The 27,888-nt window shown below is 45.5% G+C and overlaps 1 protein-coding gene across 7 annotated transcripts in view; it reads left to right on the top strand.

The window, feature by feature from the left end:
• Positions 1 to 20,808, top strand: part of NUP93 (nucleoporin 93) — a 757,735-nt gene extending 736,927 nt beyond the window's left edge. For 6 of the 7 annotated variants that reach the window (XM_033940752.1, XM_033940756.1, XM_033940750.1 and 3 more), the window contains one exon: positions 20,600 to 20,808. In XM_033940752.1, coding sequence (XP_033796643.1) covers positions 20,600 to 20,710 — 111 coding nt within the window. In that variant the 3' untranslated portion in view covers positions 20,711 to 20,808. Of the gene's footprint in view, positions 1 to 6,484; positions 6,601 to 20,599 lie in introns of those variants that run through there. The other variant, XM_033940753.1, reaches the window with a different exon arrangement.
• The last annotated feature ends 7,080 nt before the right edge of the window (positions 20,809 to 27,888 follow it).

The raw sequence follows: 27,888 nt of genomic DNA, 5'->3' as shown, positions 1-27,888 counted from the left end.
TATCCATTTTCTTTCTTCCTTAGTACTGACTTAATATCTCCCCCTCTTTTAAACACAGGTTGAGCAATCACCATACACTGAAGCTCTTAAAATTTGTGCTTCTGCCGCAAACAATGTTGTACCATAGGAGCTGCATCATTTTTCTTAGAAATGCAATAAAGATGTTATCCCAGGACAAGCAGGCAGGTATTCTCACTAGTGGGTGATGTCATCCGACAGAGCCCCGATACGGACGTCTCACAAGCATATTTTGCTTGAAGAAACTCAGAAGTTTCGAGATGCCCGCACCGCGCATGCGCCAGTGCCTTCCCACCCGATGGTCCAGGCGTGTCTCCTCAGTTCTTTTCTTTCCGCGGAGCTGAGAAGTTTTACTTCGATTCTGCGCTGACTGAATTCCAGTTTTTTTGCCTTCTAATAGCCGCGGTTTGAGTTCTTTTTACTCTTATCGTGAATTTTATTTCTTTTAAAAAAAAAAAAAAAATTCTTCCGGCGATTCAGCCGGGTCGGCCGCGTGGCTCAGGCCCCGCTCCTTCGATCTTGCGGCGGAGCTTTTTTGGCCTATGTCCCGGCCAATTACCGGTTTTAAAAAGTGTAGCAAGTGCCAGCGCGCGATTTCGCTGACAGACCCGCATCGACGCTGCCTGCAGTGTCTTGGTCCAGAACATTTCCTGAAATCGTGCCGGCCTTGTTCCACTCTTACAGCGCGGGCGTTTAAGCGTCGCTGTTTTTTGTGGGAGTCGATGTTCAAAATGGAAGCTGCGAAAGAACCTTCAGCTTCGACTTCGGCTGCCGCTTCGCCTGCCCATGCGAAGCCCGCCAACGCTCATACTGCTCCGGGTCTCCTGAAGCCGGCCTCCTTTGTCCAGGTTTCGACCCCGTCTTCAGCGCCGGTGCCTTCTGTCTCTTCGGATCAGGTACCGCCTTCTACCATTCCACCCGTGGTTATCAAAGTGCCGAAAGCTTCCAAGCAAAAGCACTCAACCACGAAGGAGCGCGAAGACCGTGCCGGAGGACCCCCTGTCGGTGCGGATCCCTCCATATCGGCTTCGTTGCGGTCCCTTTTGGAAGCTCAGTTTGTCGAGCTCATGCACACAATGGGACCCAAGTTAATTGCCACCATCCAGGGTGACCTCCCGGTTCCGATTCCGGGGGGCGGACCGCCCCCTCCTCCTCCTCCTCGCCGGTCGGTCTCGCTGCTTGGCGAGGAGGAGCGGCGTGCAGCAGCCGGTCCCTCGAGGCGGGCCTCCTTTAGTGACATGCCCCCTTTAGAGCCCATCACGCCTCCAGACAAAGAGGTCTGGCATACCTCTTCGGGTAATCGAAGCCCTGGGCATCGCAAGTCTCAGGAAGAGTTCTTCCACACTCCATATCAGGCCTGGACTGCATCTCGAGAGGCGTCGAATCTTCTGCCTCTTCGCTCCACGGCCTCGAGTCCCATCTACTCGCTTGAGGTGTCGGGGGACCATGCTAAACATCATCGTTCTAGATCTCCCTCCAGACACCGAGAGGGGCATCGATCCAGACATTCTTCACGGCACTCCTCGCGGCACTCTAAAGTTTCACCGCAGAAGAAGCTGCCGCGTATGGGGTACTCTTCGTCGGACATGTCTCCTCCGCAGGGGCCGGAGTACGAGGAACCGTGTACTTCTTATTCCCCCTGTTGTTCCCAGGTCTCTGTGGATCCCGAGGCCTCAACTTCGTCTAGTCCTTCTCGGAGACCTGTGCTGGCGGATCAATTGTCTTTCTCTTCTTTCCTCCGGCAGATGGCGGATGACCTGGATATTACCTTGGACACCGGTTCTCGGTACTCCAAGGAATACCTTTTTTTTTTTTTTTTTTGTTTATCATTTTATTACATCCCATTTTACAAAGATGTTAAAGGAAATACAAAATTATAATCTTACTTAGTTAAAAAACTAAGATACAAAATATACAATGAAAACAATCATCAAATACAGTCCACAATTAGAGGAGAAGAGACAAAATTAAATAAAGCCCCTCGGGAAAGGGGAACATATACCCAAGAAACTCACAAATTAGGAAATAGAGCGGTATAAGATGTTATCCTATCCATTAATTAATACCGCATTAATAACCTGTTTCATTCGGACTGTTTAGAGATTCCTTTACCCTCCAGGAAAAACCCTAATTGGGCAGGTTCAAAGAAAATATATTTTCTTTGAACTCCAAGGAATACCTTGACACCATGCATTTACCTCATCCTCCTGCGGAGTCTCTGCGCCTGCCTCTGCATAAACTACTCGATCAAACGTTTATGAGATGCTTTGAGACACCATACTCCATTCCTGCGGTTCCTGGCAAGTTGGATGCCCGATACCGCACGGTTCATCACAAAGGGTTCGAGGGCTCTCAACTCTCTCACCAATCCCTCCTGGTCGAATCCTCCCTCAAGCGGTTTCATCCGTCCCAGGTGTATGCCTCGGTGCCTCTGGGTCGTGAGGGCCGTTCCATGGATAAGTTTGGCAGGAGGATATACCAGAACTCGATGATGGCTTCCCGAGTTCTGAATTATACTTTTCATTTTGCAACTTATTTGGAGTTCTTCCTGCCTGTGCTTCAGAAGTTCACGCCTTACATTGAGTCTCAGGCTCGCTTCGAGTTCGAGGAGGTGGTGGCCTCGCTGTCCCAGCTTCGTCTCCAGTTGATGCAATCCTCTTACGATGCTTTTGAGCTTTCGGCACGGGCTGCCGCCTGTTCCGTGGTTATGCGTCGAATGGCATGGCTTCGGACCATTGACATGGACCCGAACCTCCAGGATAGACTTGCCAATGTTCCTTGTGCGGGAGCGGATTTGTTTGACGAGTCCATCGAGACTGTAACGAAGAAGCTGTCTGATCATGAAAAATCCTTTCAGTCCATTCTTCGACCCAAGCCTAAGCCTCAACAGTCTCGTCCGGCTAGACCGCCCTTGATCTATCAGAGGCATTATGCTCCAAGGCAGGCTCCAGCTGCAAGGCAACCGGCGAAGAGGTAGCCGCCTCAGAAGGCTCAGCAGAAACCACAGCCTTCTACTGTTCCCAAGGCTCCTCAGCCTTTTTGACTCTCTCTCCGGGAGCATAACCAACCTCGTTCTGCATCCTCCTGTTTTTCCTATAGGGGGGTCGCCTCCATCATTTCTTTCATCGTTGGGAGGCTATTACAACCGACCTCTGGGTCCTGTTCATCGTATAGGAAGGATACTCTTCAATTCCATCGGGTCCCTCCGGACCATCCTCCAAGAGAGTATCCTTCCAACTTGACTCAGACCGCCCTTCTTCTTCAGGAAGCTCAGGCTTTGCTCCGGCTTCGAGCCGTCGAACCGGTCCCTGTGGACCAACACAATCGGGGGTTTTACTCCCGATACTTCCTTGTTCCGAAGAAGACAGGCGACCTGTGACCGATACTGGACCTTCGGGTCCTCAACAAGTTCTTGGTCAAGGAGAGGTTTCGTATGCTGACCCTTGCTTCGCTCTACCCCCTCCTCGAGCAGAATGACTGGTTATGCTCTCTGGATCTCAAGGAGGCCTACACTCACATTCCCATTCATCCGGCCTCTCGCAAGTTCCTCAGATTTCGGGTGGGACATCTACATCTGCAGCATTCGGCCTGTCCTCGTCTCCCAGAGTCTTCACGAAGTGTCTGGTAGTGGTGGCCGCTGCACTCCGGAACAGGGGTCTTCAGGTATTTCCCTACCTCGACGATTGGCTCATCAAGGCCCCCTCAGCTCCAGAGGTCATTTCGGCGACCCTGGCTACGATTTGCTTCCTGCAGAGTTTGGGCTTCGAGATCAACTTCCCCAAATCTCATCTTCAGCCCAGTCTCTCCCCTTCATCGGGGCGGTCCTGGATACCATTTGACTCCGAGCATTCCTTCCTCCTCAGCGTATGGATGCTCTTCTTCATCTTTGCCAGTCTGTGTCTTCTCGCCAGTCCATCTCAGCGAGACACATGATAGTCCTCCTAGGCCACATGGCCTCTACAGTTCATGTGACGCCTTTTGCCAGACTCCATCTCAGAATTCCTCAGTGGACCCTGGCTTCTCAATGGACTCAGGTGTCAGACCCGTTGACTCGACACATTATAGTCACTGCTGCTCTTCGGCAGTCTCTACTTTGGTGGATGACCTCTTCGAATCTATCCAGAGGTTTGCTGTTTCACACTCCTCCCCACCAGAAGGTTCTCACAACCGATTCATCGACCTATGCCTGGGGAGCTCATCTGGATGGCCTTCGCACTCAGGGATTCTGGAACAGTGCGGACAGACTCCATCAAATCAATCTTTTGGAGCTCAGAGCCATCTTCAATGCTCTTCAGGCTTTTCAACATCTGCTTCACGACATGGTGGTCCTCATTCGCACAGACAATCAGGTCGCCATGTATTATGTCAACAAGCAGGGGGGCACGGGCTCGGCCTCCCTCTGCTAGGAAGCTCTCAGAGTCTGGGATTGGGCGGTTCGCCACAACACCTTCCTCAAAGCTGTCTACATTCAGGGGAAGGACAATGTCTTGGCGGACAACTTAAGTCGTCTCCTCCAGCCTCACGAATGGACACTCCATTCCAAGCCCCTTCATCAGATCTTCTCTCAGTGGGGGACGCCTCAGATAGACCTCTTTGCGGCTCCCCACAATTTCAAGCTGCCTCAATTCTGCTCCAGGATCTACACTCCTCATCGTCTCGAGGCAGATGCCTTTCTGCTGGACTGGGGGAATCGCTTTCTGTATGCGTTTCCTCCCTTTCCTCTCATTCAAAAGACTCTGGTCAAGCTGAAGTCCGACCATGCCACCATGATTCTGATAGCTCCTCGGTGGCCCAGACAACCTTGGTTCTCCCTTCTACTTCAACTCAGCAGCAGGGAGCCATTCCTTCTTCCAGTGTTTCCTTCACTGCTTACTCAGCATCAGGGATCTCTACTTCATCCCAATCTGCAGTCTCTCCACCTGACAGCTTGGTTCCTCTCAACGTAACTCCTCACCAGTTTTCCCAGGCGGTGAGAGATGTCTTGGAGGCTTCCAGGAAGCCTGCTACTCGTCAATGCTACTCCCAAAAATGGACTAGATTTTCTTCATGGTGTGTTTCCAATTCTAAGGAGCCTCAGCTAGCCTCCCTAACTTCTGCATTGGACTATCTTCTACACCTGTCTCAGTCTGGTCTCAAGTCTACATCTATAAGTGTCCACCTGAGTGCTATTGCAGCTTTCCATCAGCCTCTACAAGGGAAACCTCTCTCTGCTCATCCTGTGGTTTCCAGATTTATGAAAGGACTTTTCCATGTCAATCCTCCTCTCAAACCTCCTCCAGTGGTTTGGGATCTCAATGTTGTCCTTTCTCAGCTTATGGAACTTCCTTTTGAGCCTCTCAACAAGGCTCCACTAAAGTTTCTCACTTGGAAAGTGGTTTTTCTAGTGGCCCTCACGTCTGCTCGCAGGGTCAGTGAGCTTCAGGCCTTAGTGGCGGATCCTCCTTTCACAGTATTCCATCATGACAAGGTGGTCTTCCGCACTCATCCGAAATTCCTGCCTAAAGTGGTCTCTGAATTTCATTTCAACCAATCCAGTGTACTTCCAGTGTTTTTTCCAAAGCCTCATTCTCATCCTGGAGAATCAGCTCTTCATACTCTGGACTGTAAACGTGCTTTGGCTTTCTACCTGGATCGCACCAAACCACACAGAACTCCTCAACTATTCGTCTCCTTTGATCCAAACAAGTTGGGACGACCTGTATCGAAGCGCACCATCTCCAACTGGATGGCGGCTTGTATCTCTTTCTGCTATGCCCAGGCTGGATTACCCCTTCCCTGTAAGATCACAGCCCACAAGGTCAGAGCAATGGCAGCCTCTGTAGCCTTCCTCAGATCGACACCGATTGAGGAGATTTGTAAGGCTGCCACTTGGTCCTCGGTTCATATGTTCACCTCTCATTATTGTCTGGATACTTTCTCCAGAAGGGATGGACAGTTTGGCCAAACAGTGTTACAAAATTTATTCTCCTAAGTTGCCAACTCTCCCACCATCCCATTGAGGTTAGCTTGGAGGTCACCCACTAGTGAGAATACCTGCCTGCTTGTCCTGGGATAAAGCAATGTTACTTACCATAACAGTTGTTATCCAGGGACAGCAGGCAGCTATTCTCACGTCCCACCCACCTCCCCTGGGTTGGCTTCTCTGCTAGCTACCTGAACTGAGGAGACACGCCCGGACCATCGGGCGGGAAGGCACTGGCGCATGCGTGGTGTGGGCATCTCGAAACTTCTGAGTTTCTTCAAGCAAAATATGCTTGTGAGACGTCCGTATCGGGGCTCTGTCGGATGACCTCACCCACTAGTGAGAATAGATGCCTGCTGTCCCTGGATAACAACTGTTACGGTAAGTAACATTGCTTTCTGTCATTCTGATTTTAAAAATACAAGAGGTTTGACCAATATAACTAAATTACATGGGCACTTACACAATAAATTATGTCTACAGTGCTGTTTTTTCATATTGCAGACAGTTTCTTCTTCAGTCACTGGACACAGATCAAATACCAGCCACACTTCTGATGACCTCCTGCTTGAACAGGCGCTGTAGTCCAATTGTCAGAATTGCACAGCATGTCAGCTAAATTAAAATTTTGTGTATAGAAAACCATACACCAGACTTCTGTAAAGGCAGGGTGAGCCTTCATTATATGCCAATACTTCTTAATACTTTGTGCAATTTTGTTTAATATTGTAGTATATTTCAAATTACAAATAATAGTGGACTCAGTTTTCCCTTGCTGCTTATTTGGATACCCCTGTTACAGCAATTTTTCCTTCAACCCTTGAGCTGTTTTTTATATGCCTGTTAACACATCCTCTGGCAACGCATTCCAGAGCTTAAGTATTCTCTGAGTGAAAAAAAATTTCCTCCTATTGGTTTTAAAAGTATTTCCCTGTAACTTCATCAAGTGTCTCCTAGTCTTTGTAATTTTTGATGGAGTGAAAAATTGATCAACTTGTACCCATTCTACTCCACTTAGAATTTTGTAGACTTCAATCATATCTGCCCTCCCCTCAGCTGAAGAGCCCTAACCATTTTAGTCTTTCTTCATACGAGAGGAGTTCCAGCCCCTTTACCATCTTGGTCGCTCTTCTTTGAACCTTTTCTAGTGCCACTATATCTTTCTTGAGATAAGGAGACCAGAATTGAACTCAATACTCCAAATGAGATCACACCATGGAGCGATACAGGGGCATTATAACATTCTTAGTCTTATTAACCATCCCTTTTTTAATAATTCCTAGCATTCTGTTTGCGTTTTTGGCCGTCGCCACACATTGGGCGGAAGGTTTCATCGTATTGTCTACAATGATACCCAGATCCTTTTCTTGAGCGCTAATCCCCCAAGGTGGACTCTAGCATCTGGTAACTATGATTCACGTTATTCTTCCCAATGTACATCACTTTGCATTTGTCTACATTAAATTTCATCTGTCATTTGGACGCTCAGTCTTCCAATTTCCTAAGGTCCACCTGCAATTTTTCATAATCCATATGTGTTTTAACAACTTTGAACAGTTTAGTGTAATCTGCAAATTTAATCACCTCACTCGTTCCAATTTCTAGATCATTTATAAATAAGTTAAATAGTATCGGTCCCAGTACAGACCTCTGCGGCACTCCACTGTTTACTCTCCTCCATTGAGAAAAATGACCATTTTACCCTACCCTCTGTTTTCTATCCGATAACCAATTCCTAATCCAGAACAGAACTTTGCCATCTATCCCATGACTCTTTAATTTTCTGAGGAGCCTCTCAGGAGGAAATTTATCAAAACCTTTCTGAAAATCTAGATACACTATATCAACCAGCACACCTTTATCCACATGTTTATTCACACCTTCAAAGAAGGCAAGCAAATTGGTGAGGCAAGATCTCCCTCAGCTGAACCCATGCTGACTCCATATCATTAAATCATGTTTGTCTACGTGTTCCACAATTTATTTTTTATAATCTTTTCTACCATTTTGCCTGGCACTCAAGTAAGGCTTACCAGTCTGTAATTTCCCGGATCTCCCCTGGAGCCTTTTTAATAATCGGCATAACATTGGTCACCCTCCAATCTTCAGGTACACAGATGATTTTAGCAACAGTTTACAGATCACTAACAGCAGGTCAGCAATTTCATATTTGAGTTCTTTTAGTAACCTGGGATGTATACCATCCGGTCCTGGTGATTTTATCACTTTTTAACTTATCAATTTGGCTTAGTACATCTTCCAGATTCACTGAGATTTCTTTCAGTACCTCCGCATCATCACCCTTGAAAACCATTTCCGGTTCAGGAAGATTTCTTACATCTTCTTCTGTAAAGACCAAAGCAAAGAATTCATTCAGTCTTTCCGCTATGGCCTTAACCTTCCTGAGCGCCCCTTTTGCTCCTTGATCATCCAATGGTCCCACAGATTCTCTCACAGTTTTTCTGCTTCTGATGTACCTAAAAAAATTGCTATGAGTTTTTGCTTCTTTTGCAAGTTTCTCTTCATATTCTTTCTTAGCTGTCTTAATCAGTGCTTTGCATCTAACTTGCTAGTGCTTGTGTTTCTTCTTATTTTCAAGTTTCAAGTCAAGTTTAATAATAAATTTGATTAATCGCTTAATTTTAATTCTAAGCAATGTACATATTAAAATACAGTGTTGGGGAGACAAAACAGTGCATTACAAAAACAGAGTCTTGCAGGGTAATTAACAAACTCAACAAAATTAAACACAGAAGAATAAAGGGGTAGAACTACAAATTATTTGAAAGAAAGCAAGACATTTAAGGAAAAAAAACATAGGGAGGGTAAAGTTTAAAAGCTTCAATAAAATGATAGAGTCGAATTAAAATTGACTAAAATAACTAATTTTCAAATGCATCTTTGAAAAGAAAATTCTTCAATTTACTTTTAAATTTTTCCAAATTATGTTCTTCTCTCAAATAAATAGGAAGAGTATTCCAGGTTTGAGGTGCTGTAACGGAAAAAATGAATTGTCACCTTGTATTGATAATTTTGAGAGAGGGAACCGTAGGGGATTAATAATTTATAAATGAAAGCAGTTTTATAAAGTAGAGATTTGAATGTTAGTAGGCATAATTTATATGTTATCCGGTAAGCTACTGGAAGCCAATGTGCTTTTTCAAGAAGAGGTGTTACATGGTCGTATTTCTTGGCTTTTGATATGAGCTTAATAGAGGCGTTCTGAATAATCTGTAGATGTTTGATTTCCTTGTGAGCTATACCCTTGAATAGGGCATTGCAATAGTCAATTTTGGAAATCACCAAAGAGTGAATAAGGATATTAAGAGATTTAGGACAAAGGAATTGTGAGAGTGAACGAATTTGACGGAGTCTGAAAAAGGTTGATTTAATAATACTGCTAATATGATCATGGAAGGTTAATTTATGATCAAAAATGATCCCCAAGATCTTAATATTGCTCACTTGTTGTAAAGGAGAACCCTTAATAGAGATAGGAAAGTTAAGTTTTAGATTGTCTTTCCACGGAAAGAGCATCACATTTGATTTACTAACGTTGAGCACTAGTCTGTTGGTATCCAGCCAATTATTAATTTGTTCTAACTTCTTATTAATTGTAATTGTATCCAGGGGATTGTTAGTATCTAACGGATGTAAAAGTTGGATATCATCAGCATAGGCAAATACGTTAAAACCAATGGATTTACACAATGTCATCAGGGGTGCAAGAAATATATTAAATAAAAGTGGAGAAAGAATAGACCCTTGGGGGACTCCAGATGTGGTGAGGAAACTTTTAGAGATTGAGTTAATGAATGACACAGCCGTGGTACGTTCTGTAAAATATGATGTAAACCAGGAAAAAACCTGGTCTGTAATGCCTATGGATTGAAGTCTATCTAACATAAGCTGATGGTCAATTGTGTCGAAGGCAGCTGACAGGTCAATTGAAATTAGGAGGACCGATTGATGATGGTCCAGAAAATAATGTATGGAGGTGGACATGCCAATCAGTGAATGTTCTGTGGAATGATGCTGTCTAAATCCTGTTTGATTTGGATGTAGAATATTTGTTTTTACAATGAATTCTGATAATTGGTTGAAAACCACTTTTTCAGTCAGTTTTGCTAAAAATGGAATATTTGCTATCGGTCTATAGTTTGATTTTCTTCATTCGGATCCTCTTTCAATTCTTTAAAGGATGTTGTTTTTTTTTTATAATTCTTTATTCATTTTCATATTTTACATGAAGTATACAAAATATTGAGTTACAACTAATGAATACACAATATCACTTTTATATCTATTACATAATATTCTGAACAAATTTTTTAATCCCCTCTCTCACCCCCCACCCTTCAAGTACTTTCCAATCACCTTATACATATTGTATACCATATTATAACATGTTATGTAAAATTATTTTCACTACCCCCCCTCCATGTGTGCCATAAAGAAGACAAGAAAAAGAAGAAAAGGATGTTTTTTTGACTCTAATAGCTTCTTACACTTCACCTTTTAACCACACCGGCTCTCGTTTCCTCTTCTTTCCACCTTTTCTGATACATGGAATGCATCTGGTCTGGGCTTCCACGATGGTATTTTTAAATAACATCCATGCCTGGTTTACAGTCATAACCTTTGCAACTGATCCTTTTAGCTTCTTTTTAACCTTTTAGCTTCTCCTGCATTCGCTCTGCAGAAGCATACTGCTAAACATTGCCTCCTGGATCGTAGTGATGATGGATGTCAACCTTCAGGGCTGGGGAGCACATTTCAATCATTGTCCTGTTCAGGGGTGTTGGACATCCTCTCTGTGAAAATGGTCAATCAACTGATTGGACTCAGAGTCATTTGACTAGCTCTGACAAGATTGCAGAATACTCTGGTGGGCCAAGTGGTCAGGGTCTTCTCCAACAATTCAACAGCAGTAGCCTACATCAATCGCCAAGGAGGAACCAAGAGCACTCCTGGATCAGGAAGCCCATCTTTTTCTTTGGGCAGAATGTCATCATCTAGCGCCGATGACAGCGCATTTGGCGGCAGTAGATAGCATTCAAGTAGACTTCCTCAGCAGACAGACTCTAGATCCGGGAGAGTGGTCCTGTCCCCATAGGCATTCCAAGTGATAGTGGGGTGCTGGGGACAGTCCCGCTTCAACCTAATGGCCATGGCAAGAAACAATAAAGCGGATTGCTTCTTCAGTCGAAGATATGAGCCTGGCAGCATGGGACTCAATGCTGTGGTGCAACTGTGGCCTCAGGAATTTCTCCTGTATGTTTTTCCTCCTTTGCCAATTATCGGCCTGCTCATTCAGAGGATCACAACACATCCGGGCCATGTCATTCTGGTGGCTCCAGATTGGCTTCACAGACCATGATACACAGATTTGATACATCTGCGCAAAGGTCGCAGCCTTCAGCTAAGCGCCTCTCTGGATCTTCTCACGCAGGGTTTGGTGTCCATGGAGGATCTGGGTCACTTTGCTCTTAGGGCGTGGCTCTTGAGCACGCAGCCCTAAAGCATAAAGGATATTCTGCCCTGGTTGATACTTTCTGAATTGTAAGATGTTGGCTTTCGCTAAGGCGTTGAAAGCTTTCCAACATTGGTGTGCCCAGGACTAGGCAAATTCTTAACTTCAATCTCGCTAATTCTCACCTTTCTTCAGGCTTAGTTGGGTAGAAGCTTCACTGTGGCTTCTCTTTGGATTCAAGTGGCCAGGATCTCCTGTTTTAGATCCCAGGAGCTTCATTCTTCCTTGGTGTCTCATCTTGATGTTGCTAGATTCTTGAAGGGAGCTCTTCGTGTTGGACTGCTGGTTAAGCATCCTTTCCCTTCCTGTCTAGCTTTACCTAGGCTCCTTTTGAGCCCCTTCGAGATGCTTCCCTCTTGGACTTGACACTCAAGTCTGTTTTTCTGGTTGCCATTACTTTGGCGCGTCGTGTGTCAAAACTGCAGGGTTTGTCTTGCAGGGACCCTTTCATCCATATTTCGGAGATGGGGTATTCCCTTCAGACGGTTCCTTCCTTCCTGCCAAAGGTAGTTTCAGCTTTCCATGTCAGTCAGGAAGTGTGTTTGCCTGCCTTTCAACCAACAGGCTCCAAGACCCAGGACCGCCTTTTGAAGAAACTGGATGTGTGCATTATCTGGAGATCACCAACGAGTTTCGCATCTCTGACCATTTGTGCTGACTCATCCAGTTAAGCGGGGCACTCCTTTCAAGGACACAATTTCCAGATGGATCCGTAGGGCCATTTTGTCAGCCTACATTCTTTCTGGCAAGAGTCTCTTGTTTCTGTCAAGGCACATTCTAGTGTGTGGCTTCTTTACGGGCTGTAGCTAGATCTGTCTCTCCTAAGAGATTTTCATAGCGGCGACATGGTCTTCTCTTCACATGTTTGCCTAGTTCTACATGGCAACAAGGTAGGACTCTGCCTTTGGGTCCTTGGTCTTAAGATTAAGCGCAGCAAGCCCACCCTAGCATTTGGGGGGACTGCTTTTTTACGTCCCTCTTGTCTAAAATGTCTCACCTATTGCACTGGAAAAAGAGATTATGTACTTATCCTTTAAGCTCTTTTCCAGTAGATAGGTGAGACATTCTAGACTCCTGCCCTGTCCTTCTTGCACCTGCTTAGTTTTCAGTCTGTTTATGCTTCTCCAAGCTGATTCTTGGATGCCTGTCAGCCCTTGTGGGTTGGGAAGAATTTATATACAGTATTCCCCCGATGAACGGAACCCCCGCGAATCTTGAAAAACCGCGAATATGGTTTTTCATGGGGGAGACTGGAGAGGGCAGCGGGAGAGGCAGGAGAGAGCAGCCGGAGTGCTGGTGAGTGCAGGAAATCACTCGCTGTATGCTCTGACCGCCTCTTCCTGCACTAAGTCGGGCCTTACCAATCAGTAGATGCATGTCAAAGCAGCTCCTGATTGGATAAGGCCCGACTTAGTGCAGGAAGAGGCGGTCGGAGTATACAGCGAGTGATTTCCTGCACTCGCCGGCGCTCCGGCTGCTCTTTCCTGCCTCTCCAGCTGTCCTCTCCTTATCGGCGGTTCGCAGTCGGAAAATACCACGAACCACCGACCGCGAATGACTGGGGGAACACTGTACATGTTTCATTTTCTTAGGGAGTATTTTCTGAGCTCCTTTGAAGCCAGTGTTGGTGGTTAATGATACTGTTTAGTTTTGAGCAGAACAATTTGTTTAAGCCTGTGGCTACAGGCTCCTGTACTTCACGTGTATTGGGTGGCTCTACGTGCTTTGGTACTAACTGAAAGTGGAGCTAGAGCGCCCAGTGAAGTACAAAAGAGGCAGAGTGAAAAATCCAGAGTGGTTTCCTCTGCAGCAGCATGCGGCTATGGGGAAATAACCCTACTGTCGAGAACAGGGATCCCCACACTTTTTTACTTGCAAGCTACTTTTAAAGGGAGGGAGGGAGAAGGTTATGTTTGGACTCAAGAGGAAGGGAGCACAAACTTTGGACAAATGACAAAGGAAGGAGGAAAAGCGCATGAGCCATAGGATTGAAGAATGGAGAGAGGGAGGGAACAGTAAGGGAGAACTGGGTGTTTGAGAGAGGGAAAGAGATGGTGCACATGGAGAGATGAAGAAAGAGGAGAACTGTTGGGCAGAGAGGAAGAAGGGAGAGAGAGAGAATTATTGGACATGGTAGTGGGAGAGGAGTGAGGTAGGGCTGCATGGGCGCAGAGAGGAGAGGGGAGAACATGCTGGGCCATGGAAGCCTCCTGGACTGGGGTTTTTAAAAAAAAAATTTAAATAATAATAATAACAGTTTTATGCAGTTTACAATAATTAAAAAGTTTCAGATTGAGTAGTACTAGTGGAGTTGAGATTTAGCCATCTGTTATTGTGGGGAAAGATTGTTCAGTGTAGCTGCCTAAGTACTTTAGGAACAAATATGTTTTTAGGTTTCTCCTAAATTCCCCATAAGCATTCGCAAGCATGAGTAATTGTTTCAGATCTTTAGCCCATAACGCGGCCTAAGAAGAGATGTTGATGATGTTTTTTAAATTTACATCCTTTAACCAGTGGAGAAACCAAATTCAAGTTTGAGCTTCTCTTAAGACAACTGGTTGAGAAAGAGAAAAGGTCGGTTATATATCTGGGGGCTAGGCCGAAAAGTACCTTAAAGCAGAAACATCCAAATTTGAATTTCACCCGAGCCTCCTTCGGCAACCAATGCAGGAGTTGATAGGAGAGTACAGTGCAAACCAGAACCTACCTGTAAGTTACCTACTTTGGCTTTTAAGGTGTTGAGGGCAAATGGACTGGACTTTTTACTTACCAGTAAGCCTAGATGCCAACGCAGAAGTAACTGCAAGCAGAGTTGGCTCCTGAGCATGCAGAGATGCACAGACTGACCCTGCTTGCAGTTATTTCTGTATCTGTGTCCAGATTTGTCAGTAGGTAGAAATGCCATTTTATTATTCAAATTATGTTGGTCCCAGGCTGTGGTTTCTGTTTGTCTTCTGTTAACTCCCTCGCCAGGGTCTCCTGCCCATTTGATATTTTCTTCTTTCTCTGTGCTCACCATCCATCTTCCATCTCTGTACCTTCCCTTCCACTGCCATATCCAACATTTCTATTTCTTTTCCACATTTCTATTTCTACCCTCTCTCTCTCCCCCCCTGCCTTGTGCCCTGGGTCAAACCTCTCTATCCCCCTCCATGCAGCATCTCTCCTTCCCCTCCATTATGTGCAACATTTCTTTCTCTCTCCCCATGCAACTTCTCTCCCTGCCCTCCACCCTATGTCCAATATTTCTCTTTCTTCTCCATGCATATCTCTCTCCCCTCCAGCTTTCCATCCCTCCCTCTCTCCCATCCCCCAGTACAGCAGCCTTCAATCCTTCATATCCCCCAGTGCACCACTTCCCAACTGACCCCCCCTCCCCCCCATGAGACCTGGCATACAGTACTTTTGGGCCTCCTAAAGCAGCAGCATTGGTCGAGGCTGGCAGAGGTAGCACTCTGAATAGGCTGCTCGCAGCCTGCCTCACCAGGACTTCTCTCTACTGCATTATTAGTGATATTATCAGTGACGTGGCAGAGGCAAGGCCCTGGCCACAAGCAGCCTATTCAGACTGTTGTCTCTGCTGGCTGGCCACCGCCATTGCTGCTGCTGCTTTAGGAGGGCCAGACGTATGTCAGAGTCTGATTTTTTTTGCAGAATGAATTGGTGAATCGGGCAGCTCTATAGTATAGTATTCTCTCTCTTGTTGTATTAGATTTATTGTATTTCTTTCTTAATGAAAATGGTTTGAAATATTTTTTAATGTTGCTGAGAATTTTTTATGATATAGAACATGGGTGTCCAACCTTTTGGCTTCCCTGGGCCGCATTGTCCGAAAAAAAATTTTCTGGGGCCGCACAAACACTAACACTAGTTGATGAGCAAAAAAAGGCTGAGCAGGTCCCAAATTTGCAATCACTAATATAGAAGATGTACGCATCTAATAATAAACCTTCATTAAAGGGAATTCTGTGGAGAGGAACCCAAAAAAGCAGTAATACTTACCCTGACTGAGTGATCCTCCACATGCACCGTTGACAGTGGGAGCAGCCACAAGCTTCCGCATCCCCACTCTGATGATCAGGGATGCGTGCTCCTGGTTTTTCCATCCACTTCTATTACAGCTACAGTGAGTCTCATCAGAGGGAGGATGCTGAATCAGCTGTCAGGTGCGCATGTGGAGGATCGTTCAGTCAGGGTAAATATTACTGCTTTTTTGGGCCTCTCACTTTGAGCTTAGGCTCCCTCAAATTGAACATCTCCCCTGCTGTAGCTAGTAGAGATCCCCAAGCCTCACCAACTGACGGCCACCTCCTCCCCTCCAACTTCCCAAGTTCTGCAGCTGGCAGCAATATTGCAGATCTGCTGTCTTCCCTCCTCCCTACCCCCCCCCCCCCCACCACCACCACCACCTTGGCTTTCATGCATGCATAAAAGCAGTGGCAGCTTGAGGATATTGCCTTTGGCTGCAAAGCTTGGAGATTTTGGGTTGCCAGACTGGAGGAAGATGTCTTCAGTTGGCAGGGCATGGGAATCCCCAATAGCTCAAGAATTTGTAAATTGCTCTCAGGCGGGGAGAAACTTTGGTGCCCATCCATTAATTTTGGGCTCCAGTCCCTCCTCCAAATCAGCTGTATATGACTACACCTTTTTCCAGTGTCTACTGTCCATTTTTTCTCCTCTTCTCAATACTGTTCCATTCCTTCCTTATGCCTGACTCCAACGTATTGATTTTTCCTTTTCAGCTTTCTTAACTTTTTTTTTTCTGCCTCTGGTCACTCAAATCTTGCCTTCTTTCTCGCCCTTCTTCTTTTTAAATGTTCAGATACCTCTCAATTCTCCATCTTCTCTCAGTCCCTAGCTCTCCCATTTCCCATCTCACTCCTTTCCCAGCCTCCTATTTCTTTCTATCTACTCCCCATTACCACTTTTAATACCTTCCCCTCTGTACTCCCCTATCGACTCCTGCATTGGTTGCCGATGGAGGCTCGGGTGAAATTCAAATTTGGATGTTTCTGCTTTAAGGTACTTTCCGGCCTAGCCCCCAGATATATAACTGACCTTTTCTCTTTATCAACCAGTCATCTTAAGAGAAGCTCAAACTTGAATTTGGTTTCTCCACTGGTTAAAGGATGTAAATTTAAAAAACATCATCAACATCTCTTCTCAGGACGCGTTATGGGCTAAAGATCTGAAACAATTACTCAGCTTGCGAATGCTTATGGGGAATTTAGGAGAAACCTAAAAACATATTTGTTCCTAAAGTACTTAGGCAGCTACACTGAACAATCTTTCCCCACAATAACTGATGGCTAAATCTCAACTCCACTAGTACTACTCAATCTGTAACTTTTTAATTATTGTAAACTGCATAGAACTGTTATTATTATTATTACTTAAAATTTTTTTTTTAAAAACCCAGTCCAGGAGGCTTCCATGGCCCAGCATGTTCTCCCCTCTCCTCTCTGCGCCCATGCAGCCCTCTCCCACCATCATGTCCAATAATTATCTCTCTCTCTCTCTCTCCCTCCCTCCTCTCTGCCCAACAGTTCTCCTCTTTCTTCATCTCTCCATGTGCACCATCTCTTTCCCTCTCTCAAACACCCAGTTCTCCCTTACTGTTCCCTCCCTCCCTCCATTCTTCAATCCTATGGCTTATGCGCTCTTCCTCCTTCCTTCGTCATTTGTCCAAAGTTTGTGCTCCCTTCCTCTTGAGTCCCAACATAACCTTCTCCCTCCCTCCCTTCTGTGCCTCCCTCTGGACCTTCTGGCTGGCTCCCATGCTCAATCGTTTTTCTGGTGAAAGCTATGGGCAGTGGTGGCTAGCTCCTCACGCGATCTGTGGCTGTGTTAAAAGCATTTATTTTATGGCTGTCAGCGATCTGCACCTGTGCTGGAAGAGTTCCATTCCTTCTGTGCCTCCCAGTGAGTATTTATTTTATGGCCGGCTCCCTTGCTCTTGCACAGCCACAGATCGAGCATGAGGAGCTGAGGATGCCCGCAGACAACTGCAGCGAGGGAACCTGCCAGAAAACTACCAGCTGGAGGAAGGCACAGAAGGGAGGGAGGGAAGAAGAAGTGGGCAGCCTGTTCAGAGTGCTACCTCTGCCAGCCTCGACCAATGCTGCTGCTTTAGGAGGCCCAAAAGTACTGTATGCCAGGTCTCATGGGAGTGAGGGGGGTCAGTTAGGAAGTGGTGCACTGGGGGATATGAAGGATTGAAGGCTGCTGCACTGGGGGATGGGAGAGAGGGAGGGATGGAAAGCTGGAGGGGAGAGAGATATGCATGGAGAAGAAAGAGAAATATTGGACATAGGGTGGAGGGCAGGGAGAGAAGTTGCATGGGGAGAGAGAAAGAAATGTTGCACATGATAATGGAGGGGAAGGAGAGATGCTGCATGGAGGGGGATAGAGAGGTTTGACCCAGGGCACAAGGCAGGGTGGGAGAGAGATAGATTGTGAGCCCACCGGGACAGATAGGGAAAATGCTTGAGTACCTGATTGTAAAAACCGCTTAGATAACCTTGATAGGCGGTATATAAAATCCTAATAAACTTTTTAAAAAACTTTAAAATTTAAAACTTTCACTTTGGAAGGCTTGTCTAATTCTCAAAAGAGGCTTTGATTTACCAATGTCTGTAGCATTTCAAATAGACTTGAATGCCTGGAGGGTTACGATGAAAGTAAACTACCACTTCTGGTGGAATTCAAAATGTATGCCATATCAATTTGAATAGACAGCTGCTGAAAATACATGTAGGGAACTACATATTCTTAAAATGTGGAAGCTTCTTGTGGATTTTATTGGCCACAATTACAGGTTCTGTAATAAGTATTGTTTATGCCTATTGTAAGATAATCTATTAAAAAGCTATACCATTTTAAACATTGATACTGCTCACTTGAATCAACCCTCTCATGTAAATACAATATCCACCATATATATTTTTAATGGGTATCGCTAGATCCTCAGAAGTACCTCTCATGAGTTGTGATTGTGCTACATAAGATTCTCCGTACTCAGTTCCTCATTTAGTCAAGCAGTCCTTTAACTCACTTCTATTATTTGTTCAGATAACTTATTTTTCTCACATAAAATTGTTTTTGAAAGACTTAGACGGCTACTTAATATAAGCTCATATATGACTTATCTTGTAAACAGCATCGGATGGAGACATGTTACTCCAGCATGTTTCGCCTACTGGTTTTATTAAGAAAGTCCCCCCCCCCCCCAGCGTTGCACTCACTACCATCCTGATTGTTATTTGTGAGGCTTTCAGGTTGCTTAGAATTGCATAAGAGAGCAACACATAAACTGTCATTTCTATTTTGTCAGTCACATACTCATCATTATCATTCTGTCTTATTCCTATATAATTCTGTCATATTTCACTTAAGAATTTTATGATTGCAACATTTTTTACTTTTTTATATTAATTTATATTTATTATTTTAATGTAAGTTGTTCTATTATGCACATTTGCTGGTTTTACAAAGCTGTGGAAGAAGTTTCTACCACAAAATGGCGAGGTAAATGCTCCGACACTCATAGAATTCCTAAGAGCATCAGAGCATTTACCTTGTCGGCCTGCAGTAGAAACATCTACCTCAACTTTGTAAAAGGAGCCCATTCTCTTTTATTATTATTGTAAACCGCTTTAATTCTTTTGTGTTAAGTGGTACTCATATATCCAAAAAATCTGTGCCCCCAACACTTTTGTAAAACTAAAACATTACAGTTTTATTTCTATGCATTTGTTAAATCAATCAGTAGAACGCATCAGTACCGCATTTTTTGTTCCATAAGACTCACTTTTTCCCCCCCAAAAAAATTAGTGGAAATAAGGGTGTGTCTTATGGAGTGAATACCCAAACCACCCGCCCCCCAGTTACCTTATTTTAATTCTGGTATCTCTCTGGACAAGGCTGCCTCTAGTGGCAGAGCGATGCGCAAGGCTGCCTACCTGGTTGGCTGATGCGGCTGCCTCCCTTCTTCCCTTCTCTAGTTGCAGAGCGGCACACAAGGCTGTCTGCCTAGTCCCGCACCACTTTCGTTCTCGCGGGAAGTGGCACAGAACCAGGCAGGCAGCCTTGTTCGCCACTCTGCTGTAAGAGAAGGGAAGAGGAGGCAGCCGCATCAGCTGACCAGGCAGGCAGCCTTGCGCACTGCTCTGCCGCTAGAGAGGCAGCCACGTCTCTACAGTAGCAGCAGCCATCAGAACCAGAAATTGCTGAGAGTCCTGGCTATGGCAGCGGTGGGTTCCGGCCTCCCACTCTCCTCCCTCCCTTCCCCCATGGCAGCGCTGGTTGGCACATCTGAGCCTCAGCCACCTACACCACCGTTCCTCTGACTCCCTTCACGTTCGCCTTCGCCTCTAACCAGGGCTCCAGGAGGAAAATAAGGTCTAACCAGGGCTCCAGGAGGAACATAAGGTAGGGGGAGAGTTCGGAGGTGGTACCGGGGGAGGGAAGGGCTGCCTGCCTGCTTGCTTACCTCGGGGGGTGGGATGCCCTACTTGCCTGCCTCGGGGTGGGGGGTGGGGATCAGGAGGAAGGAAATGAAGCTTGACATGGGGAGGGAAAGAGAGCAAAGAAATGCTGAAGGAGGAGGGAGCATAGGGACAAGGAATAATACTGGAAAGGGAAGGAATAAAGATACAGAGATGGTACACATGGGTAGTGAAGAAGAGAAGAAAGATTGTGCACATTGGGGGGGGGCCCTGCCTGTCACTAGGCCACTAGGCTTGCCTGTCTGTCACTAGGCTACTAGGCCTCTAGGCCTGCCTGCACTGTGCCCTGTCTCTGCCTACCATTAGACCACCAGAAGGGGGACAGGGTACAGAGCCTGGCAGGGAGTGGGGGACAGGGTGCAGAGCCTGGCAAGGAAAATTTGGTTCAAAATGGTTTTTTTTTTTTGTTTTCCTCCTCTAAATCTACAGTGTGTCTTATGGAGTGAAAAATACGGTAAATGAACAGTATTCTTCAGTTGATAATTTAATGGTATGTGTACCAGGGCAATTTTTTATTGGCATTTTTTTCTGACAGTGGTACATTTTGAACTAACCAGAACTTTCTTTCCTTTTTCATAGCAACTGCGAAGTCAAGCCCGTGCTTTGATCACTTTTGCTGGGATGATACCTTATAGAATGTCTGGAGACACAAATGCCAGACTAGTACAGATGGAGGTCCTGATGAATTAATAGTGAAATTGTCACTTGCAGCTAATTATTAGATGTCCAAGAAGATATTTGTAGTATGATTTAAAAAAAAATAATTTCAATAAATTTATTTTGCATTATGTTTTGCTCTTTATTTACATCTTTGTTTTCTCATTATAGGTTTTATATTTACGGAATATAGATAGATATAAATATATAGCTATATATATTTATGTGGTTGGAGGGGTACCCATCCACAGAGTATTGCATGCAAGGGAGACACAAGAAAATAGAGCTAGGTTAGCCCAAGCACTCCTGTTCTGAATAAAGATGAGAAGAAAAAGGAAAATCAGGAAAGTGTGCAAAGAGACCTCTGGGCAGATTTCTTTGAGGAGCTAAAAAGAAATAAGATGGATCCAATTAATGAGTCCGAAAAAGCCTAGAGGGAGCATAGACGAAGGTCTCAATGGAAAAGTAAGAATTAGAAGTAACTCAGATGATGTCTGATCCTTCAGCCATACAAAAATGTGGGATAGGACAGTGTTTTATCCAAATGAAGATGAGCCAAAAGGACCAAAGTAATAAAAAAATATTTATTATGTGTCTATCCACAACAGGTATAGACCCAACACAGCACTGTGTTTCAGCGTGTCATATGCTTGCTTCAAGGGTCAAAAATGCACTGAGTAAAGATGTTATAAATAAAAGTAATAGTGCTCATAGAAATGCTTCATAGGACGCTACTCAGTATGAGCTTGTACTAAAGTATAAGAACAGGTTTTTCACTTAGGCAAAATTTTGGGGAAAAAAAGCTCAGTAACCTACACTACCAAACCCTCAACATAATGAGGAAAACTACCTTTATTATACAGGGCAGTGTTCTCCCCAGAAATTTTTTCCAGCCGGGTGGCATGAAAAAGTAGCCGGGCCGGGCGGGATGGAGAAATTTGGTGCTGGGGAAAATGAAAAGGTACTTTTACTAAGGCTTGCTAGCCATTTTAACACACGCTAAACGCTAACGTGTCCATTATAGTTTATGGATTCATTAGCGTTTAGTGTGCGCTAAAATAGCTAGCACGCCTTAGTAAAAAGATCACTAAATGTGCACGATTTTTATTAGTTAATTATTTTCCAACGCTCAATATGACTTCCTTTTTTAAGGTTTGACACTTAGGCAGTATTCCAGTAGCATTTAAGCCACCCTTGAAAAAAAGTAATGCAGATCCTCTTATTCCGAATAACTAATGACCAGTATCAAACCTTCCATTTCTTTCAAAACTACCGTACTTCAAACTCAAGTTGAATCAGTTAATGCTTTGCATCCCTGGTAATCTGTGTTTTAAGACACAGCACAGAGACAGTAGTTCCTGCCTTAGGGCTCCTTATACAAAGCTGCGATAGCAATTCTGCCACAGCAAATGCACTGAAGCCCATAGGAATTGAATAGACTTTGGTGCATTTGCAATGAGAGAATTGCTACTGTGGCTTTGTAAAAGGTTCCCGTACTTAGTGAACTCCATACTAGTCACCTAGAGACCAATGTTTCTCAACTTCTTCAAGCCAAGTACCCCCCTAAATCTAACAAATACCAACTGAGTACCTCAGTCCAAGCTCCGTCCCTGACCCCACTCCCATTATAATAGTACTAATTGTAATGCAATTTCTTCCATTCATTTTTTCATGTACACACAACCCTACTGTACAACCATTAAAATACTCCTCCCCAATGTCAAAATTATAAAAATCCTATTAATACAAAAATAATAATAATGCAAAATACATTTATAAGTCCAACTTTAAAAGCAAGGATAAGCCTCCCCCAATACACCCCCAAACAATAAGATGTATAATCTAGAAAAGTGTTTCTCTACAGCACTACAACTGCATCAATAAACCAGGACTACCATACATTCTTCAAGCATCTAGTCCCTACTCTATTAAATAACACCAGTTAAGACCCTCCCACTGCAAAATCATTTTTTTGGGGGGAGGGGGGCAAGGTCACAACGGTTCATAGTCTTTCGTGTGCAGGACTTCAGCGCACCAACATTTCAGCGCAGACAGATCAGCACAAGACTCCAGCAGGCCGCCTAAAAAGTTACTTTTAAAGAGCTCCGACGCGGGGTGTGAGTGGGGAAACCCCCCCCCCCCCCCAGTTTACTTCATACTGTTCACGCTGCCATTGGGGGGAGCTGTGGGGTTGGAACCCTCCATTATAGAGTAAACTTAACTTTTTCCCGATTTTTTTAGGAAAAAGTTCAGTTTTCTCTATAATGACACCCTCCCCCCAACGGCAGTGCAAAAAATATGAAGTAAAGTGGGGAGGTTCCCCCCCACACACCCCCGTCAGAGCTCTTTAAAAGTAACTTTTTAGGCGGCGCGCTGGGGTCTTGCGCCAATTTGTCTGTGCTGAAATGTGGGCGCGCCGAAGTCTCGCGCGCTTTTGTCCTATCACCACTATGTTTTTGTCCTATCATCACTATGTTTTATGTTCCCAAATACCTGTAAACATAAATAAATGTGCTTAGACTTCCAGACTTGTGTGTTTAAAGTCAAGGGTTGAATGGAAAGAGTTATTCCTAAATACCAGAAAGTCACAGGCAAATAATGAATTAGTTTAGTCACAGTGGCACTCGGTGTCTCACCTCCTGGGGCTCTGGCTGTAAACGGCCTTGGGATAGTGGTGTCTCACCTCCTGGGGCTCCGGCTATAAACGGCCTTGGGATAGTTGTGTCTGGTTAGCGGTTTGGGGCTTGTGGGCATTGCCAGAGCCAAGCTGCAGTGGGCAACAGGAGCCGGGCAGCCAGAGCCATGGCCGCCGTGGTTCCAGCCCCAGTACCGGGCATCTTCCACCTCCTCTTCCCCCAGTAGCCACTTGACTTGACTTGCCCCAAACCGATGCTGAGCAAGAGCTGCCGAAAGCCTTGCACCGTCAGCGAGCTGTTGTCGCCGTAGCGTGTGAAAAGCACGTGCAACTGCCGCCGCTGAGCCAGCAACGCCCGCTCCCGGTCCACGGCCAGCTCTAGCTGTACACTGTTTCCGCCACCGGCCGCGCAACGAGAACAAGGGCGGAGAGATGAGCATCGACAGCATAAGAACATAAGAACATAAGCAGTGCCTCCGCCGGGTCAGACCACAGGTCCATCCTGCCCAGCAGTCCGCTCCCGCGGCGGCCCAAACAGGTCACGACCTGTCAGAATCATCAGAAGGGGCTCCCTTGCCACCTTGGCTTCCCATTTAAATCCTGCCTTCCTATCGAAGCCCTAGCCCTCCGGTCTTTCACATGCACGACCTGGTTGGTTTTTACTCATTACCTGGTTAACTTTCTATACTTGTGTTACATCCCAGCTCCTCCTTCAGTATCCCATGATCCCTTTATCCCTCAGGAATCCGTCCAATCCCTGTTTGAATCCCTGGACCGTACTCTACCTGATCACTTCCTCCGGTAATGCATTCCAAGTGTCCACGACCCTCTGGGTGAAAAAAAACTTCCTTGCGTTTGTTTTGAACCTATCTCCCTTCAGTTTCTCAGAATGCCCCCTCGTATTAGCTGTCCCCTTCAGTCTGAAGAATCTGTCCCTATCCACCCTCTCTATGCCCCTCATGATCTTGAAGGTTTCTATCATATCTCCCCTGAGCCTCCTTTTCTCCAGAGAGAAGAGCCCCAGCCTGTCCAGCCTCTCGGCGTATGGGCAGTGTTCCAGCCCTCTTACCATTCTCGTTGCTCTCCTTTGGACTCTTTCAAGTACCGCCATGTCCTTCTTGAGGTGCGGCGACCAATACTGAACGCAGTATTCCAGATGTGGGCGCACCATCGCTCGATACAGTGGCATGATGACTTCCTGTGTTCTGGTTGTTATGCCCTTCTTTATGATGCCCAGCATCCTGTTGGCTTTTTTCGAGGCTGCCGCGCACTGTGCAGATGGCTTCAGTGATGCATCCACCAGCACACCCAAGTCTTTCTCGAGTCTGCTGTCTCCCAACAATACCCCCCCCCCCCAATTTGTAGCTGAACAACGGGTTCTTTTTCCCTATATGCATGACCTTGCATTTGTCCACGTTGAAGCGCATTTGCCATTTGTTTGCCCAGTCTTCCAGCTTGTCCAGGTCCCTTTGCAGGTCCTCACACTCCTCCCTGGTCCTAACTCTGCCGCACAGTTTGGTATCGTCTGCGAATTTTATAACCTCACACTTTACCTCCCTTTCCAGGTCATTGATGAATATATTAAAGAGTAACGGCCCCAGCACCGATCCCTGTGGCACACCGCTCGTGACTCCCCGCCAGTCAGAATATTGACCCTTTACTCCGACCCTCTGCAGTCTACCTGACAACCAGTGCTTGATCCATCTGTGCACATCCCCTCCCACCCCGTGGCTCCACAGCTTCTTAAGTAGCCTTTCATGTGGCACCTTGTCGAAAGCCTTTTGAAAATCGAGGTAAATGATGTCTATGGGCTCCCCATTGTCCACCCGACTGCTTATTCCCTCAAAGAAGTACAGAAGGTTCGTTAGGCATGATCTTCCCTTGCAGAATCCGTGCTGGCTTGTTCTCAGTAGGCCATTCCTCTCGATGTGCTCGCAAATGCCGTCCTTGATCATAGCTTCCACCATCTTCCCTATAATTGAAGTCAGGCTCACCGGCCTGTAGTTCCCGGGGTCACCCCTCGATCCCTTCTTGAAGATAGGTGTGACATTTGCCACTTTCCAGTCCTCTGGTACCTCACCAGTTTTCAAGGATAGGTTGCAAACATGTTGGATTGTGCCCGCTATTTCCTGTCTTAGTTCCTTCAGAACCCTTGGGTGGATCCCGTCCGGGCCCGGTGATTTGCCACATTTTAATCTGTCTATCTGTTTGAGGACATCCTCCTTACTTACCTCTATGTGCTCTAATTTTTCAGCCTGTTCCCCACTCATGAGCTCCTCTGAGTCCGGTATATTAGTTGTGTCTTCGCTCGTGAAAACCGACGAGAAGAACGTGTTCAACCTCTCAGCTACCTCTTTATCCTCCTTAATCACTCCCTTCCTGTCCCCCATCGTCCAACGGCCCCACCTTCTCTCTCGCTGGTCGCTTTCCCTTAACTTAACTGAAGAATGCCTTGAAGTTTTTCGTCTCCCTGGCCAGCCCCTCTTCGTATTTCCCCTTTGCTTTTTTTACCTCTCGGTGGCATTCCTTTTGGCATTTCCTATGCGTCTGGTGATTTTCCTCTGTTGGGTCCTTTTTCCACCTCCAGAAAGATACTTTTTTGTCCTTTATCGCCCTTTTTACTTCTGTTGACATCCAAACCGGGTCCTTTGATCGTTTGTTCTTGCAGCCTTTCCTGAAATTGGGGACGTACATTCTCTGTGCATCAGCCCTGCCCAGCCGCCCCTTCCCTCCCAACTCACACATCCGTCGGCAAAGTCGCTAGGCAAATCGTAAGCTTCCCTCCATAGGTCAGCGACGGAGGGAAACTTACAATTTGCTTCGGGCCTTCCTCGTTGCCGGGTCCTGCCTTCGTGGAAACAGAAAGTAGGCAGGACCCGGCAGCGAGTTGTAAGCTTCCATCCGTCGTTGACTAGTCTCCTGACTTAGCCTGCAGCGAGCTCATGCTTCGGGGCTCTAAGGTGTGTGTGCTGGCTTCCCTTCTCTTCTCCCCCCCTCCCCCGGATGTAACATCCGGTTTCAGAGGGAAGAGAAGGGAAGCTGGCACACACACTTTAGAGCCCCGAAGCATGAGTTCGCATCTCCAAGCCGGTGAGAGGTGGTTTTGGGGGGGATTTTTTTTACATTGAGCGGCGGCAGCTGCAGGATTCCCGATAGATGACAGCTGGGCGGTCATCTAAATTAGGCGGGCGGAGCGCCTGACTAAAAGGCCCTGGGGAGAACACTGCAGGGAGAGGGGGATTCATGAACAATTTACTATTTATAATTTCTAAAGCGCTGAAAGGCATACACAGCACTGTACATTTAACATGTAATAGGATTTAGACATTTACATTTACATTTATTGGAGATGGAATTAGTCCCTAAAAATAATATTGTCCTTCAAATAGTGTTTAACTTATCAGATTAAATGAATCAGAAATTGCAGTGCTAGAAAAATGGATGCCATTTGTGTCCACTCCATGGTATAATGTGTTCAATACCCAGGTAGATCTCTTTAAATTAACTCGTAAGTGGAAAATCATGGACTATTTTTCAAAGAAAAATGCACTTAGGGTTCCTTTTACAAAGGCACGCTAGGGGTTTAACAAATGCTAAATCGCCGGATGTGCTAGCCACTACCGCCTCCTCTTGAGCGCGTTAACCCTGCTAGCGCAGCTTTGTAAAAGGAGCCCTTAATGTTATAAAGAAAGGTAGTACATGGAACCTCCCTGATGTCAAACCATTGATATATATTTTTGAGAATATGATCATAAGTTAAATTGAATCACTTGAGGATAAAAATAAATGTCCCTGTTATAATTTAACCAAGGAAGAGACTAGTGCCATCCAACCCTTAAAAATTGACATGAATATTGTCATTAAGCAAGCAGACAAAGGGGGTGATATTGTGGTTATGAATAGAAAAGATTGTTTGAGATCAATAAACAAATTCTTGATGTGCACTTTTACAACCTGTTACATAATGATCCCCCCATTTCTTTGAAAAAGAAGCAGTGGCATACCTAGGGTATGTGACACCCGGGGCCAATTATTTTTTAAAATCCCCCCCTCCCACATAAAAAGGGATCGGAGGAACACCCCCTATGAGCTGCACCCAGGACAGATAATACCCCCCCCCCGGCACACCACTGAGGAAGCGGATTTTGGTCTCCAAAAGTTGGTAAAAAATATTATAAAATTAGTCCAATAAAAAGATTACCTTATTTCCATTTTCTATTTATAAATGTTTATCAATACAGCTACTTTATTCTAAAGCAACAAAAAAATCAATCTTTTTCTACCTTTTGTCATCTGATTTCTGCTTTCTTCATCTTCTCTTCACTCTCCATTCCATCCAGCATCCACCCTCTTTCTCTGTTTCCACTCCCTCCCCCATGCTCTGGCATCTCTCTCTTCTCCTTTCTTTCCCTCCTTCCCACCCCAACTCATCCCATGGTCTGGCATTTGCTTCCCTTCCCCTATTCCCTGGTATCTCCTCTCTTCTTCCATCTCACCCTCCATGCTCTGGCATCTCCTTTCCCTCCCTATCTTCGTTCCCAATGATCTAGCATCTCAGTCTCCTTCCCTCCCCCCA

Source organism: Geotrypetes seraphini, chromosome 4, assembly GCF_902459505.1.
Source record: "Geotrypetes seraphini chromosome 4, aGeoSer1.1, whole genome shotgun sequence".
In the NCBI taxonomy this organism is placed as follows: Eukaryota; Metazoa; Chordata; class Amphibia; order Gymnophiona; family Dermophiidae; genus Geotrypetes; species Geotrypetes seraphini.
This window is presented reverse-complemented; position numbering and strand designations above follow the sequence as displayed.